The sequence below is a fragment of the Chrysochloris asiatica genome, unplaced genomic scaffold (genome assembly GCF_000296735.1).
Source record: "Chrysochloris asiatica unplaced genomic scaffold, ChrAsi1.0 scaffold00211, whole genome shotgun sequence".
Taxonomy (NCBI): Eukaryota; Metazoa; Chordata; class Mammalia; order Afrosoricida; family Chrysochloridae; genus Chrysochloris; species Chrysochloris asiatica.
Window position 1 is genome coordinate 2014645 of NW_006408729.1, and position 17854 is coordinate 2032498.

Below are 17854 nucleotides of genomic sequence, written 5' to 3' on the forward strand. Positions count from 1 at the left end.
AAGAACAGAGTCTGGACATTCAAACTGGTCTGCTCTGACGCACAGCTCTGCCACTCACTTGGATTCTGGACTGGACTCCAGTTTCTTTACTCTGTTTCCTTGGCTATAAAATGGGAATAATAATAATGATGCTATTTATCTCCAAGAGTTATTGTGTGCTTAGTTCATAATAAGGTCAATTCCAAAACAAAACGGAACAAAAAAACCAAACCCACTGACATCAAGTATATTCTGACGCATAGTGATCCTATAGGATACAGTGGTGATGTGGTGGTAGTTGTGTGCCGTGGAGTTGGTTCAGACTCATAGTGACCCGGTACAGGGTTTCCAAGGCTGTAAATCTTTACGGGAGCAGAAAGCCTCGTCTTTCTCTCACGGAACAGCTGGTAGTTTCGAACTGCTGACCTTGTGGTTCACAGCCCGATTCGTAACCACTACGTTACCAGAGCTCCTGCAGGATAGAGTAGAATGCCCCACCCCTCCATATGATTTCTGGTAAATCTTTCTCCTTTGGAGTGGCTGGTGGGTTTGAACTGCTGTCTTCTACATTAACAGTCAAATAATACAGTTAATAAATGAGAGCAATTTTATTTTAGTGCCTTGAGCATAACAGTATTCAGTACACAATAAATCTGCTTTCTCCTATTACTTTACTTCAACTCTCAAGAGAATGTTCTTGTAAGACAAAGATTTTAAATGATTTTTAACACCAATAAACTTTTCCTTCAGGGACTTGGATCTGAGATTGGTACAGAATTTTCTCTATGAGGAATTAAATTAAACTTTTAAAAGGGTGTTTGTCAGTGGATTCAATCTAAACAACCCAAACTCAAAACAAACAGATGTTTTAATGAGTAAAAAAGAACATGATTACTGCAATGAAGCCTGGGATTACTAGTCTAAGCAGTGCCTATATGACACATATAATTAATTATATTTGCCCAGGCCTTTCAAATTCCAGTCTGTGTTTTTAAGAAGGTAACATGACAGTTCTACTTGCATTGAGTGGGCTTGACATTCCTGTTAACTTTTCCATCGAGGGCTTCCAGGCTGTCTTACCTGCTGCTTTGAGAAGAGCTGCCAATTTGGAGGACCCTCTCCCAGCCGCGATATGCAAGGGTGTAGTCCCATCAAAGGTGGTGCTGTCCACTTGAGCATCACCCTAAAATACAGCCCATAAAGAAAATGGTTAGTGGAAGGTTCTTTTGCTCTTTTGTTTCCACCTCTCTCTGCATGGTTTTTTGTTTACCAGGCCAGTTTCTGTTTTGGGCTGGTTCTGTCATTGAAGAAATCCCTAATTAGAGATGCTTGGAGTATAGTCCCTGATGCTGCTACTCTGAAACCTTACAGAGATGTTAAATAGAGCTGAGTGGAGGGAGAAAAGCTGTGAACATTATTCTTTGAAACTAAGCCAGTTGCTGTTGAGTGACTCTGACTCATTGTGACCGCATGTATCAGAGTAGAGCTGCGCTCCATAAAATTTTCAATCTGCTGAGTTTTTGGAAGTAGACTGCCAAACCTTTATTCCAAGACACCTCAGGGTGGATTTGTACCACCAAGCATTTTTTTAGCACCCAAACATGACTGTTTTAACCACCCATTTTACTAAATTCCTCTCGATAATTGAATGCACAGATGAATACATGTCCTTCACCTCCAGGAGCAGGCAGCCAGCCAAGGAGATGTTGTCGTGTTCCACAGCCAGGTGCAGTGCTGTGCGCCCAGACTTCTGCTCTTGAGCGTCCACATCTGCGCTGGCAGCCACCAGCAGCCGCAGACATGGCATGCTGTTGCTCATTATGGCTATGTGAATGGCATTCAGACCTATGGACCAAGGACAGAGGAAGTCATGGGGTGGGAGGGCTGCTCACAATATGGCCCTTGTGAAGCTCAAGGAAATGCTTTGTCCTACTTCTAGGGCTAGAAGAGTCTCTGTTCAAGATGCTTTTTACAGGCACTGTAAATTCACTGTGCTGAGTTTAAATTTATCTCAGAGTCTCCCAGTATGTCCTTAGGAGACATTGCAAGTAAATAACCATTTGTTGAATAAATGATGCTTCATACACTTATTACAGTACAAGAGGGTTTCAAAAAGCTGTTGGAAAAATTTTGTTATCTTTCAACTCCATTTTTCCACATAGTTTTTGATGACCCTTTGTCTAATCTCAGGTCTCTCTTTTTTTTTTTTTTTTCTTTTTTAATTTTGAAGTTTATGAACATTACTTTAAAAAAAATAACATATTCTTTTTTCTGTGGGAACGTGATAGCTCCATATGATAAACAATGGATTGCAAACCATAAGTTCTACAGTTTGAGTCTACCAGCTGCTCCATTAGAGAAAGATAACGTTTTCTGCTCCTGTAAAGATGTAAAATTCAGAAACCCTGTACAGGTCGCTATGAGTCGAATCGATTTGATGGCACTTAATAACAACAAATTATTTTTCTATATGTTTATGTAAAAATACTTGATGATTACAGAGATCACAGAAAAGGGGAAAAATGAATCATCTATAGTTCTACTACCCAGGGGCCTCTTGTTTTTTCCTTCTATTGACAAACTATTTGAAATTATCTTTAAAGGAATCTTCTATGTTGAACCACAGAAATACTCAGGAGAGCTAATGGGTGCCAGGTAGAAAGCACTTTTGGGTGCAAATCAAATGCTGAAATACTGTACTTTTATCAAATACCTGGTAGTTATTTAGAAAGTGGATAAAGGAAACAATACCACAATATGTGATTGTCTCTTACCGTCTCCATTGGGATGGTTGATAAGTAGTGCTGCCATTTTGTGCTGGAGTAAGATGCTGAGAATTTTATCATGTCCTTCTTTGGCAGCTAGGTGTAAAACAGAATTACCCAAGCGGTCCAGAAGACTTAGGTCAGCCCCAGCCACCAGCAAGTTCTCTACCACATCTTCTTGCTTGGTGATCACTGCTAAGTGCAAAGGTGTCTGGGAATAGTGAATACAAGGTAGGAGGTGCATATTGGTCAGCTGTAAACACTTAAATACCTACTAGCTTGGTGGCTATCATGAAATAGGTAGTCACATTACAGAGTTATTTCCCATTCTCAGATTAACTCCTCACCTTTGAAAATGAGTTACCCCCTTTTTTTTTATCACCTATTCCTACTCTGGTAGCGTAGTGGTTACAAACTGGGCTGTGAACCTTAAGGTCAGCAGTTCGAAACTACCAGCTGTTCCATGGGAGAAAGATGAGGATTTCTGCTCCCGTAAAGATTTACAGCCTCGGAAACCCTGTACAGGGTCACTATGAGTTGGAACCAACTCCACGGCACATAACAACAACAACAACAACAAAATTCCTACCTCTCGTGGAGTCCTGGTGTGATGCTGTGGGTTAATGTGTTGGACTGCAAAGTCAGTGTGAACTGCAAGGGCAGCGGTTCAAGCTGACCAGCCACTCCGCGGAAACCCTATATAGGGTTGCTATGGGTCGGAATTGACTCGACAGCACTTAACAACAACAACAACAGTTCCTATCATGGAGCCCTGGTGTGGCGCTGTAAGATAAGCACTGGACCACAAAATTGGTTTCAACCACAAGGTTGGTGGTTCAAACTCACCTATACATAGTTGCTATGAGTCAGAACTGACTTGATGGCACTTAACAACAAAACAGTTCCTATCATAAGGAGCCCTGATAGCATAGTGGATTATGAACAGGGCTGCTTACCACACGGTCAGTAGTTAGAATTGACCAGTTACTCAAGGGAGAAAGAGGGGTTTTCTGCTCCTGTAAAGATTCGGAAACCCTATAGAGGGTCTCTACGAGACAGAAACGATCAGGTAGCACACAGCCACCATCACCACCATTCTTATCATGGAGTGCTAGTGTGGTGCGGTAGATAAGTACTGGGCTGCTAACTGCACGTTCGGTGGTTCAGAACCACCATCCACTCTTAGGACAGCCTATACAGGGTCACTATGAGTCAGAAATGACTCGACAGCACTAACAACAACATATTCCTAGTATTTATGAGAAGACTTCAGAAACTTCATGGCAATGTGGAATTGAAAGACAATGAAATTTTCCCACAAAATGTTTTAAGGCTCCTGGTATAAATATACACTTATCTCAATAGCAACAACAATTCAATGATTTGGATTGTTTTTCATATTTACAATAATAACCAGCATTTTTTTTTATTACAGCCTATTGTTATTTTTTATTACAGTCAATTATTGTTATCTTGTTTTTATTATAGCCTATTGTATGTTATATTTTTTTATTATATAGCCTATTGTTGGGAGTCCTGGTATGGTTTTGTGGGTTAATGCGCTGGACTGCAAGATCGGTTTGAACCTCAAGGTTGGCGGTTCAAGTTCACCATAAGTCCTATACAGAGTTGCTATGAGTAGGAACAGACTTGGCAGCACTTAACAACAACAAATGTTGTTATAGACTCCTGGTGTGGTGCTATAGGATCAGCACTGGACTGTGAACCACAAATTCGGCAGTTCAAACCCACTAGCTGATCCCTGGAAACCCTATATAGGGTTTCTATGAGCCGAGGTCATTGGGTGGTACAAACAGATTGCACTTGTTTACTATTCTAGAGGATGGCGGTTTGAATCTACCCAGTGGTACTGTGGAAGAAACACTTGTAAAGATTAAGCCAAGAGAACCCTATGCAGCAGTTCTACTCTGTTAACAAGTGAGGTCATCACGAGTCATAAGTGTCTCAATGGCAATGGGTTTGGATTATTGTTGGCTGTTTTTGATTTTCTTAGTAAGCTTAGCTTTATTGAATTTTTGGTAGTAGGTACCTATCTTCCGCTGCTATTTTCATATGTTAACATATCAAATCAAGGCTATGGGTTTTACTGAAGAAGTTTAAATGGACTACCCAACTGAAGCCAATGAATAAAGGTGCTGTCATTCTCTATTGGCATGGAAAAAGAAATGTGCTAAGTTTAAAAATACTGTTCTGCTGACTGGTTCATGAGACAGATCAATATAACTCTGCTACCCTTTACCCTTATTTTGTAAAAAAAAAAAAAAAAAAATTGTTAGAGGATTCTAAATGTCATAACCAGGACAACAAAATAACACAACACTCTCAGATGAGCAGCAAAGCTGAATTGCTGACTCTTAATAGGTACGAACTCTGGTAGCGTAGTGGTTATGAATTGGGCTGCGAACCTCAAGGTCAACAGTTGGAAACTACCAGCTGTTCCGTGGGAAAAAGATGAGGCTTTCTGCTCCCGTAAAGATTTACAGCCTCAGAAACCCTGTACAGGGTCGTCATGAGTCGGCACTGACTCCACAGCACATAACAACAACAACAACAAATAGTCCATTTGATTACTCTTTCACAAAGCCGTACACCTCAGGGAGTACAAATGAGATGTTCTGAAAACAGTGTTTCCAAAAATGAGCAAGAAACACATAATCATGAAATGACCCTTTTAAGAATGGAGGTCACTGAGAGCAGCAATATATTTTTATATAAATAAACTGGTTTCACAGGTGTCTGTGGAATCCAGCCTGCCTGTGACCACTTGCCTTAACTTTCCTTTTCAGTGAGCAGTTACTGACTACAGCAAAAACAGCAGGTGGGGCACTAACATCCTGCTGGTGTAGGGGGACCACAGCATGCTTTGTGTGTGTGGGGTGGTGGTACAGGAAAGAAACAGGAGAGGAAAATAAAAGCTAAAGGGAATAGAATTTTAAAATACTTAAAAAAACCCTAACTCTGTATACTTGATTTTGTGTGTACGCCAGCTGCTGGTGATCACAATAGATGGTCACAGAAATGTAGTAAGTAAGATTAGTGAAAGGCATTTTGGGAGAATGCTTAAGATAACTGTCAAATAAGCTCATATTCATTACTTAGAGAACTGTATCAATTTCCAACTGGAAAAGTTAGCAGGGAACATTTACAAGAGATAATCAAGAGTTAAAAATCTTAGCAGTTTGCAATTTTCAAGCTGAAGATGCCATTGTGTGTGCATCTGAGACCTAGAGGGGAAACCAAAACCAAAGACCAACAGCTAGAATGGTAATAAGTTGGCACAAAAATGGACTTGTATGGCGCTGTGGGTTAATGAGTCAGACTGCAAAGCCGTTTGAACTGCAAGGTCAGCAGTTCAAGCTCACCAGCTGCTCCTTCGAAACCCTATACAGGGTTGCTATGGTTCGGAACCAACTCTACGGCCCCTAACAACAACAACATCCTCCTGATAGCCGAACCCTGAGAAGTGACAAAAGTATCCATGGCTGTGGTTTCAAGCTTTTGTCTCTGATATACAGTAGAGTCTGAATATACAAAACTGAGAGCTACATGTAAACATTTTAGTACTTCTGTTTCAAGGAAACAAAAAAAGATTCAAATCATCAGCATAAAAATTTGAGAAGTGACTTTACTTGAGTGTACATGAGTGTTGGCCATATTTTTAGAGATTACAAATGAGAGATAAGCTCAGGAATCTGAGCACATCATCTCAGTAGAGGAGGATAGAAAGACATTTTGGGCCAAGTGAAGGGAAGGGGAATGATGGAAAGTTGAGAAGTGGACAAGAGCAGATAACTACTATTCAAAGAAGAATAGTGAGCCAAAAAAAAAAAAAGAAGATAGTGAGGCAGGAGAAAAGACATCAAGGAGGTGAGGAAAACAACCTGGGGAGGTGTGTGAGAGGATGACTAGGAGCAGAACTCCATCTCTATATTGTGTTCCTGGAGCCACTTACCCAGAGGAAATGACAAGCTCCAAGCACTCAGCATCTAAGCAAGCTTTGGTTCTAGCCCAATGTTCCAATCCTTTCCTTGTCCCTGAAACCATTCAGGTGGCCTCCCCAAGTCTCTGACTGAGTGCTCTCTTTACTATTTCTGAACATCTTTTAAAAAGCCTTCTTCAACTTGATTCTTTAGTCTACTTAATTTCCATTTGTACCCAATTTGGCAAAATGCTCTGGTGTCCCCTATTTTCCTCATTTTACACTGTCTGTTTTTGAGACACCTTTTTCCTCTACAGACAACCTTTTAAACTTTGTGTTCCCTTTATTTGGCAGGCATTTACTCTATTTTCAAAGTGTCTCAGTAGTCCTCAAAATTCTTATATTTTTTCAAGAAAAATTTTTTGTGTTTTGGATAGATGTTACATTTTCCCTCTACTTTCTACCTTTACAAGACCAACGATTTGAATGATTTTAAGTTTGTCTTCTCCTAGCAGGATGCTGAATTTCATTGTGTGGTGAGGGCTATTATATAACTATTCACCCACAGATCAAACTATCTCAATTAGTACAGTAACTTTTAGATATTACCTATAAAATATTTTAAAAATTAAAAAAAAAAAATTGTAACTTTGAAGTATTTTTACTGGTGTTATTAATAAGAAAAAGATACATGCAGAGTGAGAGAAGGGAAAAAACCCCAAAACAGCTAATCATTTTCATCCAATGTTGTCCTTGGGATTTCTGCTTACCTGGTAAAGATCATTTCTCATGTTGATGATGTCATCAGAAACCAAACCTGACGTGACTTCTAGCAGATCCTTCACAAGTTGAGCATGAAGGTGAATGATTGCTAAGTGCAAAACGCTAGAATGAAGAGAGTAGCAGCAGTTAACTATTCATTAAAAAAATATATCCCAAGCAATAATTAGATTTGAAGATTGAAGCTGGTCCTCATACTTCAGTTTTACATCCTTGGAGAAGACTTTCCTGGCTTCCTAGGCAGACTAAGTTGCTCTTCCTCAGCTCCCAGGGTGCTGTTTCCTTTTTAGACTGGTTTTCTCTGGGGTAGATTCTATGTCTGAGTTGCTCTTACAAACTTAGCACACAGTTTAAACACTAAAAACAAGTGACAGTCTGAACTTTGACAGGCTTATCCTTGTGGTGGTGGTTTTGGTTGTGTGCCGCCAAGTTGTTGCCAATTCACAGCAACCCTGTATAGGGTGTCTAAGGCTGTAAATCTATGGGTACAGAAAACTTCATGTTTCTCCTGCAGATCTACTGATGGATTCAAACTGTTGACCTCGAGGTTAGAAGCCCAACATGTAACCCACTACACTACCAGAGAGAGCTCCTAGGCTTATCCTAATGAGGAAAACATATTGCTAAACCTCACTCATAGGAGTATATATTTTTTAACTACTAAAAATGTACTGGAAATAACCCAACAATAACAACAATAATAAAAGTCACCACTATTTGTTGAGTTTTCTATTTACCAAGTGTTGGCTAAACAATTTACAGACATTATCTTATGTGTCATAATAAGAATCCTATGAAGGAGGTAATATTATCCTCAGTTTATCCTCATCAGGTGATGAAATTGAGACATATAAGTGTAACATAACTCAACCAAAGCCATATAGCTAGTAAATGGTGAAGCTGGGATTCAATCCCAGTTCTCTTTTAGTTCAAAGCCACCTCTTAATCACTTTGAACTATTCTGTTTAGGGCATACATGAGCACTTCTCTACTCAGTTGCAGATGAACATTTAATAGGGTGATTGAATATGTACAGATTGAAATGCTGAGCACAAAGTATCCCATAGCTGCAGCCCATCTGGGATTTAGGGCACAGACTGGCACATCTCTAATTTAAAGATATTGTTGCGGCTGTTAAATGCTGTTGAGTTGATTCAGACCCAAAGCAACCCTGCATAGTGTTTTTGAGGAGTGGCTGGTGAGCCTGAACTGCCAAGCTTGTGGTTCAAACTGACTTTGCAGTCTGGCACATTTACCCATAGCACCACACTAAGTGCCACTTTGTTCAGGTTCCTTTCTTAGTAATACCAAATATATTCCATCTGGGCTTAACACTGGTACAGGAGGAACTGAAATGCCTAAATTGTGAATTCGTTACTTCAGAGATATTTTTCAGAATGACTTCACAGTTTCACTATAGTCTCTTGAAAAATAATGCTGGAAGAAGACATCTGAAGTGTGCCTAAATCTGACACAGATACAATGCACATATACTAAGAAAAATGTTGTCCTTTAAAAACTGCTTTAAAATTTCCATGTGCACCTTAGTATTTCAGTGTATAAGTTCATTTTCCCTCCCCCATGAATCTTTGCACACTCATGGGAATTTCCCCAATAACAGAAATTTTATTTTGATTTTTTTAAAATTGTGTTTTCTGTGATGACTAATGTCCACAGGATGAAAAGTTCAGTGAAAACAAGAAGTCTGAGCTGTTATAAGCAAAAGCTGCCCCTTGTCTACACTCTTATGTGGATTCCATTTTTATTTTCCCAAATGCCACCTCTCTGGCCTCTAGCTTTGGCAAGCCCCCAAGACCCACTTGTATGAGTGTGTTTAGAGTCCGATAAGGGAGAATCTAAGGATGTTCATTCTCTGCTCCTCAGCCTCTCCTCTTATGTCCAATGTCCTGACATCTGTGTGCCCTTCCCCCTGTGGTAGCCACTGGAATGCACGCTTCTCATTTCCCTTTGTGCAATCCTCCTTTCAAACATTAGCAGCCAATTTCTAATCTGTATGTGCTTGTCTGTCTTAGATTCATCAATTCAGCAGGTCTCTGAAAATGTCACTTGTCCTATCTTTGCTAACTCCTTTCTCTTGTGGTTATATGTTATTGAAAGCTAATTGGATTATTTAACCCAGGGTTAAAAAAAACCAAAAAAAAAAAAACCCCAAAAAATCATTCTGCTGTTCATGGCATTACATAAAGAAGGCAGCACAGTTTCTCTCATACTGTATAACAAGGCCACTGGTTATACCACATCCTTGGTTACACTACAAGGAATGAGAACAAAGGTCTCTGCTTGAAACCCTGAGGTTGGCACTTTCCTAAAGCATTGTGGTTCAGCTTTTAAACTGAGGTGTAAAAAACAGCAATCAGGAGCTCTTCCACAGAAAAGGAATCCTCAGTGTTGACACTATTTTAGGAAGGTTTAAGATAAGGCACTTGATTTGAATCTGAAGGCTGTTGCCTTTTGTTTTTTTTAGCAGACATTTGAGATCATTTTAGAAGTCTCAATGAAAGGACTAAAAACCATTTTAGGAAGAAGTCAAGTCTTTGCAAATCTGGTCTCAGTAACAGCAGGAATAGAAGGCATAGGGTTTGGAATTTTAGACTCCCACACAACATGGACTGAAGCAGTCATGGCCCAGAGTATGTTCCAGTCTAGTAACCATCAACAGACACACCAGGAACAAGTAGCTGGGAAACAATGGCAATTATTTCTTAGTTTTATTTCTTTTTATTTTCCAGTATAGTGGTGTGGCACTATAGGATAAGCACTGGACTACTAACCACAGGGGTAGCAGTTCAAACCCACCAGTTACTCCTTGGAAACCCTATACAGGGTTGCTATGAGTTGGAACTGACGCGACGGCACTTAGCAATGGCAGCGACAATATTAAAAATCCATCACTCGTCTGTCAGTTTGTCATACTATGTATGGTGGCTTGCATGTAACTTTGATACTAAAAGCTGTGCTTCCAGTATTTCAAATATCAGCAGACTCACCCATGGGGAACAGGTTTCAGTAAAGCTTTCAGACTAAGATAGACTAGGAAGAAAGGCCTGTTGATTTATAGATCTACTTTCAAAAATTAACCAATGAAAACTACATATATATATATATATATATATATATATATATATATACAGAGAGAGAAAAAGAGTTGCCATGAGTCAGAGACAACACTGTGGCAACTAACAACAACGTATGACAAATATGAAGTTAGGATAACAGTCCTTCTGGAGTTTGACTGGGGCTCTTCAATCCTTTCAGAGCCCAACAAGGGATAACAATGATACGGAGAAGCATATTATGCTCTGTGACCTTACTGACATATGATTTTCCACTAACAGGACCTAGTAACTTGAACAGTTCTTTATTGTTGTAAATACGCTATATATACGATGCATTTCTCTCTTCCTTCACTTGAAACAACCCCTCTCCTTTCCAGGTCCTGACTCACCTGTCCCCATTCTCATCCTGCACTGCAGTAAGATGGCGCTGGACAGCCAGCAGCATTTTCACATCTCCTGTGACCGCATAGTCAAAAAGGGCATTGGCGTGCCGCTTTGCAAGCTGCATAGCCTTCTCTAGAAAGAGGTTATCTGTAAGACAATGAGCGGAATCAGAGGTGAGTTTCCTGTACTTGCTCTACAGATAAGCATACTCTAGGTAAAAACCATCCCCAATCCTGTTCTGACACCTCAAACATGTCATTTTAGTTAAAAAATGCTCCTTCCAGTGATTCTGAATTGTGTTCACTAAAAAAACTGGATACGGGCTCACTCACAAATATAGTTAGAGACTGATCTGAAATTTTCTGTCTGAGGCTTGTTAGGGGGGAAAAAGTTCAGAAAGATCTGTTGTTTTAAGGGCAAATAAGCAATATCCAAATAACTGATTAGCCTTTACTGTAACTATAGATAACGATTCTCTTGGTGAAATATGCCTTACATAAGGAAACTATTCCATTAAAAACGTCAAAATCACAGTCACAGCCCTATATAGTCAGATTTTCCATGAGCCATTGTTGCTTTTGTAAAATTTGTTTCTTCAAGAACAGCAACTGGAAAATTATGGCCTGCAGCCAAATCTGGTATGAGACCTATTTTTATATGACCCCCTAACTAAGCATACACTGCCGGTGTGATGCTGTAGGATCAGCACCAGACTGCAAATCACAAGGCCGGCAGTTTAAATCTACAAGCTGGTACTTGGAAACCCTATCCAGGGCCTCTATGAGTCAAAACCGACTCAGCAGCACTTAACAACAACAACTAAACATGGAGTCTTAGTGTGGCACTGTGGGATAAAGCACTGACCTAAAAGGTTGGTTTGAATAACGAGGTCAGTGGTTCAAATTCACCAGCCGCTCCTTGGAAACCCCATACAGGGTCACTATGAGTCGGAACCAACTCGACGGCCTTTAGTAATGACAACAACTAAGTATGGCTTGCACATTTGTAACCCAAATAAAACAAATCCGCTGCTGTTGAGTCAATTCTAACTCACAGCAACCCTGTAAGATAGAGTACAACTGTCCCATAGGGTTTCCAAGGCTAAAAATTTTTATGGAAACAGACTATCATATCTTTTTCCTAGAGTTGCTGACTTTTTGGCTAGCAGCCAAGCACTTTAATCATGGAGCCAGTAGGACTAGTACATTTGTTGTTGTTATTAAGTGTTGTCGAGTTGGTTCCGACCCATAGCAACCTTGTTTAGTTTTCCAAGGCTGTAAATCTTTGTGGGAGCAGAAAGCTTCATCATTCTCCCGCAGTACATTTGTAAAGGGATTGGGAAAAGAAGAGTATGTGACCGAGACCATAATGTCCCTGAATCTGAATATTTAATTTCTTTTCCTTTACAGAAAAGGTCTTCTGAGGACAATCTAGGATGACCTAGAATCGTGAAGCATATTCTAATAGCACTGGTTCAAAGTATACACAAAAGGACACTGTTCCTATCTTCAAAGAGGGTGACTGACAGGGAAAAAATTCCTATTGTCTGGTAAAGTTCCACTTCAATATGACCATCAAGTTAGACTCTTCAAAAGGATGACTAGTGAAGTTATGGACACTGTTGTCTATTATCAGTGCTAGGAAAGAAGTAGATTACTCCGAGTAGTCTACAGCAATTTGTGATCTTGATCAAAGAATCTATGTGAAAATTTCTGTACTTTTGTTCAAAGATAAAACTGGGAAAACGGAAAGCCCAGTGTGACTAAAATGACCTGGCATAGACTTTTCAAAGGTCCTACAAAAAATAGTAGGATTTTTAAGAGCACATTGCAGTAGGTATTGATGTGCCATCTTTAGATGAACAGAAAACAACCTGTATTCTAGAAATAGTTTTGTACATCTAGAACTGGCTACCCTTCCCACCCCAACCAATAGAATGTAATGACTATGTGATCACTTACCCTGAAACCTACAATTTTCTTCCTTTACTCCTACTGTATACGTCAGCGTAACCCCATCAGGCCCATTGCTAGACTCCTTATCTTGTTCTGTGGTTTCAGTTACTTTCCCAGAAAGATTTTTAGCATCTCTGTCATCACTTCCATCACAAGTTTCATGGTCCTTCTTACAGGGTGTACCTAAGGCTTCTAAGATAAATGTGAAAACATTAACCATTATCCCATAAGGTCTATTAATTAAGCTATAATTCATGGTCTTAATGAAAGTCAGATACATGTCTAGGTAGGAGGCATGTTTGTTGCAAAGAGAAAAGGAAAAAAAAACAATTCAAAATTCTTTTTTAAAATGCTCATAAGTAACATGTTTTGGAGCTATTTCAAACTCTTCTAAAAATGTACATCTCATTTTTATCTGTAAAGGATAAAAAGAAATAAAGCTCTCATGGATTCCAAAAAAAATTTAAAGTGAAAAATTTAAAGTTGTTAAAAGCACAGCAGTTGTTTTCTTCCTAATGCTAATTATCAAAGCAAGTTGAACAGATGTGATCACAATCCACATTCCGTAGTGTGTGAAATACTCAGAGTAGCATTTCTGCTCATGCTCTTTTGGGCCTGACCATCTTATCTCACAAGCATTATGAGTGCACTTAGGCATTATGGGCAGATTTAGTTCAGATCCTGGTTCTGCCATTTACAGCTATGTGCCTTCAGCAAGGAATGGACATTTCCATTGAACCTTAGGTTCCTTTGTCTGTAGAAATACCATTTTATTTACAAAGCAGTCATGAAGATCACAGTTAAAACTTATTATATTATTTCTTCTATGGGTACATTATAATTGACATGCAACACAAATTATGAACATATAGTAAAAAAAATGCTATTAAAGGATGCACTTGACAGGGAAAAGACCAAACCTAAAACACTGAAAAATCATTTCAAAAGCGTATTATTTTTGAAAAAGGAGGGATAACAGATTTGGTGGCTTTTTCATTGTGAATAGTCAACTCTGTATATGCCCCTTATTAATGCTCATATAACCCCTTGTTCATGATGTTCTTATTTATTGCTGTTGTTTAGTGCCTTCGAGTTGGTTCTGACTCAGAGAAAACCTGTATAAGGTTTCCAAGTACCAGCTGGTAGGTCTGAATTGCCAACCTTCTGATTAGCAAGCCAGTGCTTATCATACAGTGCCACACCAGGAGTCCATTGTTCATGAAACTTACAAAGAAATATATACATAAACACAAAGCATCTAAAACAGAGCTTATCCCCTCCACAGGCGATAGTGAAGTTTTGGGAAAAAATTTTCTTAATTCATTTGCATTATTCAGTTATTTCAAAATGATAATGTTGTTGTGACAGGTAGTGGTTAAAAAAACAAAACTAGAAAATTTCCCATAAAGCAGTCAACTCCATAGTAACTAGGTTATACCTCCCCAGTGAGTGGGAAGATGAATCTGAGAGCAGATTCCTGATAAAAAGGGAGCAGTGGTCTCACTTAATAACAACAAAATCTTTTTAATATTAAATTTCTTTTACTCTTATTTCAAAATTAAAACCAAACCAAACAGTATTAATTACCATGTTTCATCCCAGCATTAGATTTAGTGGTTCCAGAATGGAAGGTGATTCCACCATAGGTAGGAAATCCATAGGCGGAGAAGCCATATCCTGAAATGGCAAAGAGACGAGTGAGACATCCAGATGATTCAAAAAGGCTCAGCAAACCTTAGTCTTTCCCTTGTGAAAGGATGGGGCTAGGTGTGGCAGGACTGTCTGCATCCAGAGCTTCTGTTAAGATAGTAAGATATATCCTGGGGGTCCTGAGATCATCTGAATTTTATTTTGGCAAAATTTTACACAGAGGCAATTAGGAAATGCCTCAGACTTGGGGAATCAGGGAGCAGTTCATGCTGGAGAAAAATTACCCACTCTTGTGCTAAAGGGGGCAAGTTAACAGTGATTGGTCACCATCCAAATTCACTTGTTCATGAAACTAACAAAGAAATATATACATATAAACAAAACATCTAAAACAGAGCTTATATCCTCCATAGGCTATAATGCGATTTTTGGAAATATTCTCTTAGTTTATTTGCATTATTCAATGATTTCAAAATGATACTGCTGTTGTGACAAGTAATGGTTAAGAAAACAAAACCAGAAACCATTCCGTAAAGCAGAATCAACTCCACAGCAACTAGTTTATACCCCTCAAGTGAGTGGGGAGATGAATCTGAAAACGGTTTCCTGATGTAATGTCTTCTCAGTAAACTTGCTACACAGAAGACATTATAATGACCACTGGAGGAAAAAACAAACAAAACAAAACAGAAAGACAAACAAGACACACAGAAAAACTACTAAATGAAAAATGTCCAAGCCTGCCCCGCTCATTTCTGATGGGAGCACAAACTGGTAGGATTCTTTGGGGAAGCAGTACATATGCCCCTTGGCACAGTAATTATACTCCAAATAACCAAATTAATAAAAACAATGTGAAATAAAAATGCTGTGTATCTTGAGGAGTTCAGAAGAGCATTTTATACAGAAAACAAGAAATCTCATTCAGTCAAGTTATACCATGGTCTGTTCACTTGATGAAATAATTGTGTGGCGCTGTGGGTTAATGTCCTGGACTGCAAAGTTGGTTTGAACCACAAGGTTGATGGTTCAAGCTCACCAGTCGCTCCTAGGAAACCCTATACAGGGTCGCTATGGGTTGGAACTGACTCAACAGTACTTAATAACAACAACAACATAAAGTTTATACTACCTAGAAGATATGTGTAAAAGCAGTACACACCACTCTGTCTACTACCATGGTGATGGATAATAAACAGCTAATACAAAGACATGGATTAAATTACTACACACAATGATGATCACAGTTGTACTCAGGGGGAAAAGCATAAACATATAATCTATGCACAGAAATAAATTGGAAGGTAGTAATTTATGTATTTTCAAATTCCTACAATGTAGTATTTGTAACTAGACTTTATAAAGTTTCCTAAAATACGAAGACAGCCATGCAAAACAAAATGAAAAACTCAAAACAAACAAAATACCAAAACAATTTACCAAAACCAAAGCAAAGGCGATCGTTAGTTCTGGGTGACTTAATCCCCCACTTATGGTTTTTGGTGTTATCTACATGTTGTCAAAGGAATATGTATTTATTTGACAATTAAAAATATATATTTGTCGGGAACGTTTCATGAATTTAAAAGCATATTCAATAATGCCATAGCCACTTAGCCCAAAGACATACTCGCAAACCTAGGAAAAGAAAATTCTACCCTCTGATATGAAAACGCTTTAGAAAGTATAGACTTTATTCTTACCTGGGCCAGTACTTCCAGCACCCCCTCCTCCACCGCCACTACCAAACATGCCTCCACCTCCAGCTCCAGCACCACTACCACCACCGAAACTATCTGAAAAGTTGGGCATGAGCTTCTGCCGTTTCCTCTGCACTTCCTCTTTATCTGTGTTTAAAGAGAGATAGGCCAAAAAGGAAGAGAAACCAAAGGAGAAGAGATTGATTCAGTTCTACCATTAGCCACAGAAAAGATATTGATTCTGACGGTATTTTTAAATGCTTAAGGAGGAAGAGACGCCAAATTTCAAGAAGTTTTATGTTTTATTCCAGTGGGTAACTAGACTGAGAACTGGCCTCTCGGAGAGACCACAAAACAGCACACACCCAAAACAGTTACGTTCCTAATGTTGCTCAAATTAGTGGGAGACTAGATTGCCCACCACAGAGTAAGATAATGAATAAGAAAATACTATTGGGCATTTTTACTTGATCATAGAAATCAATTGTTATTAATTAGCTAGCATTGATCTGCTAACCACAAGGTTGGTGGTTCAAACCCACCAGCGGCAACTCAGAAATCCTGTACAGGGTAACTATGAATTGGAACTGACTCAATAGCATTTAACAACAACAACAATAGTTATTGTGCATCTATTATGAGCTAGGAGCTTCTGGGTGCTCCAAATGCTATTAACAGGCTAACTGAAAGGTTGGAGGTTCGAGTCTACCCAGAGATGCCTCAGAATAAAAGCCTGGTAATCTATTGGAGCACCATTCTACTGTGATGGCATAATGGTTTTGCTGTTAATGGCCCTCTTTGTCATGGTTGTGGGGAAAGACTTGTTATTAAATGCCATCGACTTGGTTTTGACCCATAGCGACCCTGTATAGGGTTTCCAAGGAGCAGCTGGTGAACTTGATTCACCGATCTTGCGGTTCAAACCAACTCTGCAGTCCAGCGTATTAACTCACAATGCCACAAGAGTGCTAAGTCTTTAAGGCTGTACATATTTATTTCACGGTGCAGATCAGTGTCTTAGAAGTTCAGGGAAGGATTTCTAGAAGGTAAGAACTTTCGAAAAGGCTTCCAAGAGGAGGCTTCCAGAATCAACTTCATTTATGGAGGAGAAGAGGGAAGATATTATTGGAAGGGGGTACAGAAAGAACTAAGTAATGAAGGAAAGAATGTGCATGGAATGCTTAACTGAACCGTATGGCAGATGTTTGCCTGAAGTGAAAGTTTATTATAAAGAATTTTTGAATATTAGACTGATGAGGGTCACATTGTAGAGTGTTAGGAATATTCAGCTAGTGATGTAACGTACAGGCAGCAGAACCGCAGGATGTGTATGAACAGGGGGACGATGTATACAGAGTGCTACTTTAGGAAGACATATTTGTCATTGGTAAATGAGGTTGCTAGTTGTCATCCAGTCAATTCCTACTCATGGTAACCTCCTGTGTTACAGAATAGAACTACACTCCATAGGGTTTTCTTGGTGGTAATCTTAATGAAAGCAGATCATCAGTTCCTTCTTCCATGGGTTTGAACCACCAATCTTCAGGTTTGCAGTCAAATACAAACCATTTGCACTACCTTGAGACCTTCCATGGTACATAGGCGATTCTAAAGAAAGGGCAAG

At 39.2% G+C, this 17854-nt stretch overlaps 1 protein-coding gene across 1 annotated transcript in view; it reads right to left on the minus strand.

Annotated features, from left to right (window-relative positions):
- NFKB1 (nuclear factor of kappa light polypeptide gene enhancer in B-cells 1) overlaps positions 1-17854 on the minus strand; it is a 162481-nt gene that overhangs the window by 33642 nt on the left and 110985 nt on the right. Inside the window, exons 11-18 of the mRNA XM_006872726.1 lie at positions 16234-16377; positions 14468-14557; positions 12887-13072; positions 10931-11072; positions 7455-7569; positions 2754-2955; positions 1655-1824; positions 1060-1162 (exon numbers count right to left, since the gene is read on the minus strand). Coding sequence (XP_006872788.1) covers positions 1060-1162; positions 1655-1824; positions 2754-2955; positions 7455-7569; positions 10931-11072; positions 12887-13072; positions 14468-14557; positions 16234-16377 — 1152 coding nt within the window. The remainder of the gene's footprint in view (positions 1-1059; positions 1163-1654; positions 1825-2753; positions 2956-7454; positions 7570-10930; positions 11073-12886; positions 13073-14467; positions 14558-16233; positions 16378-17854) is intronic.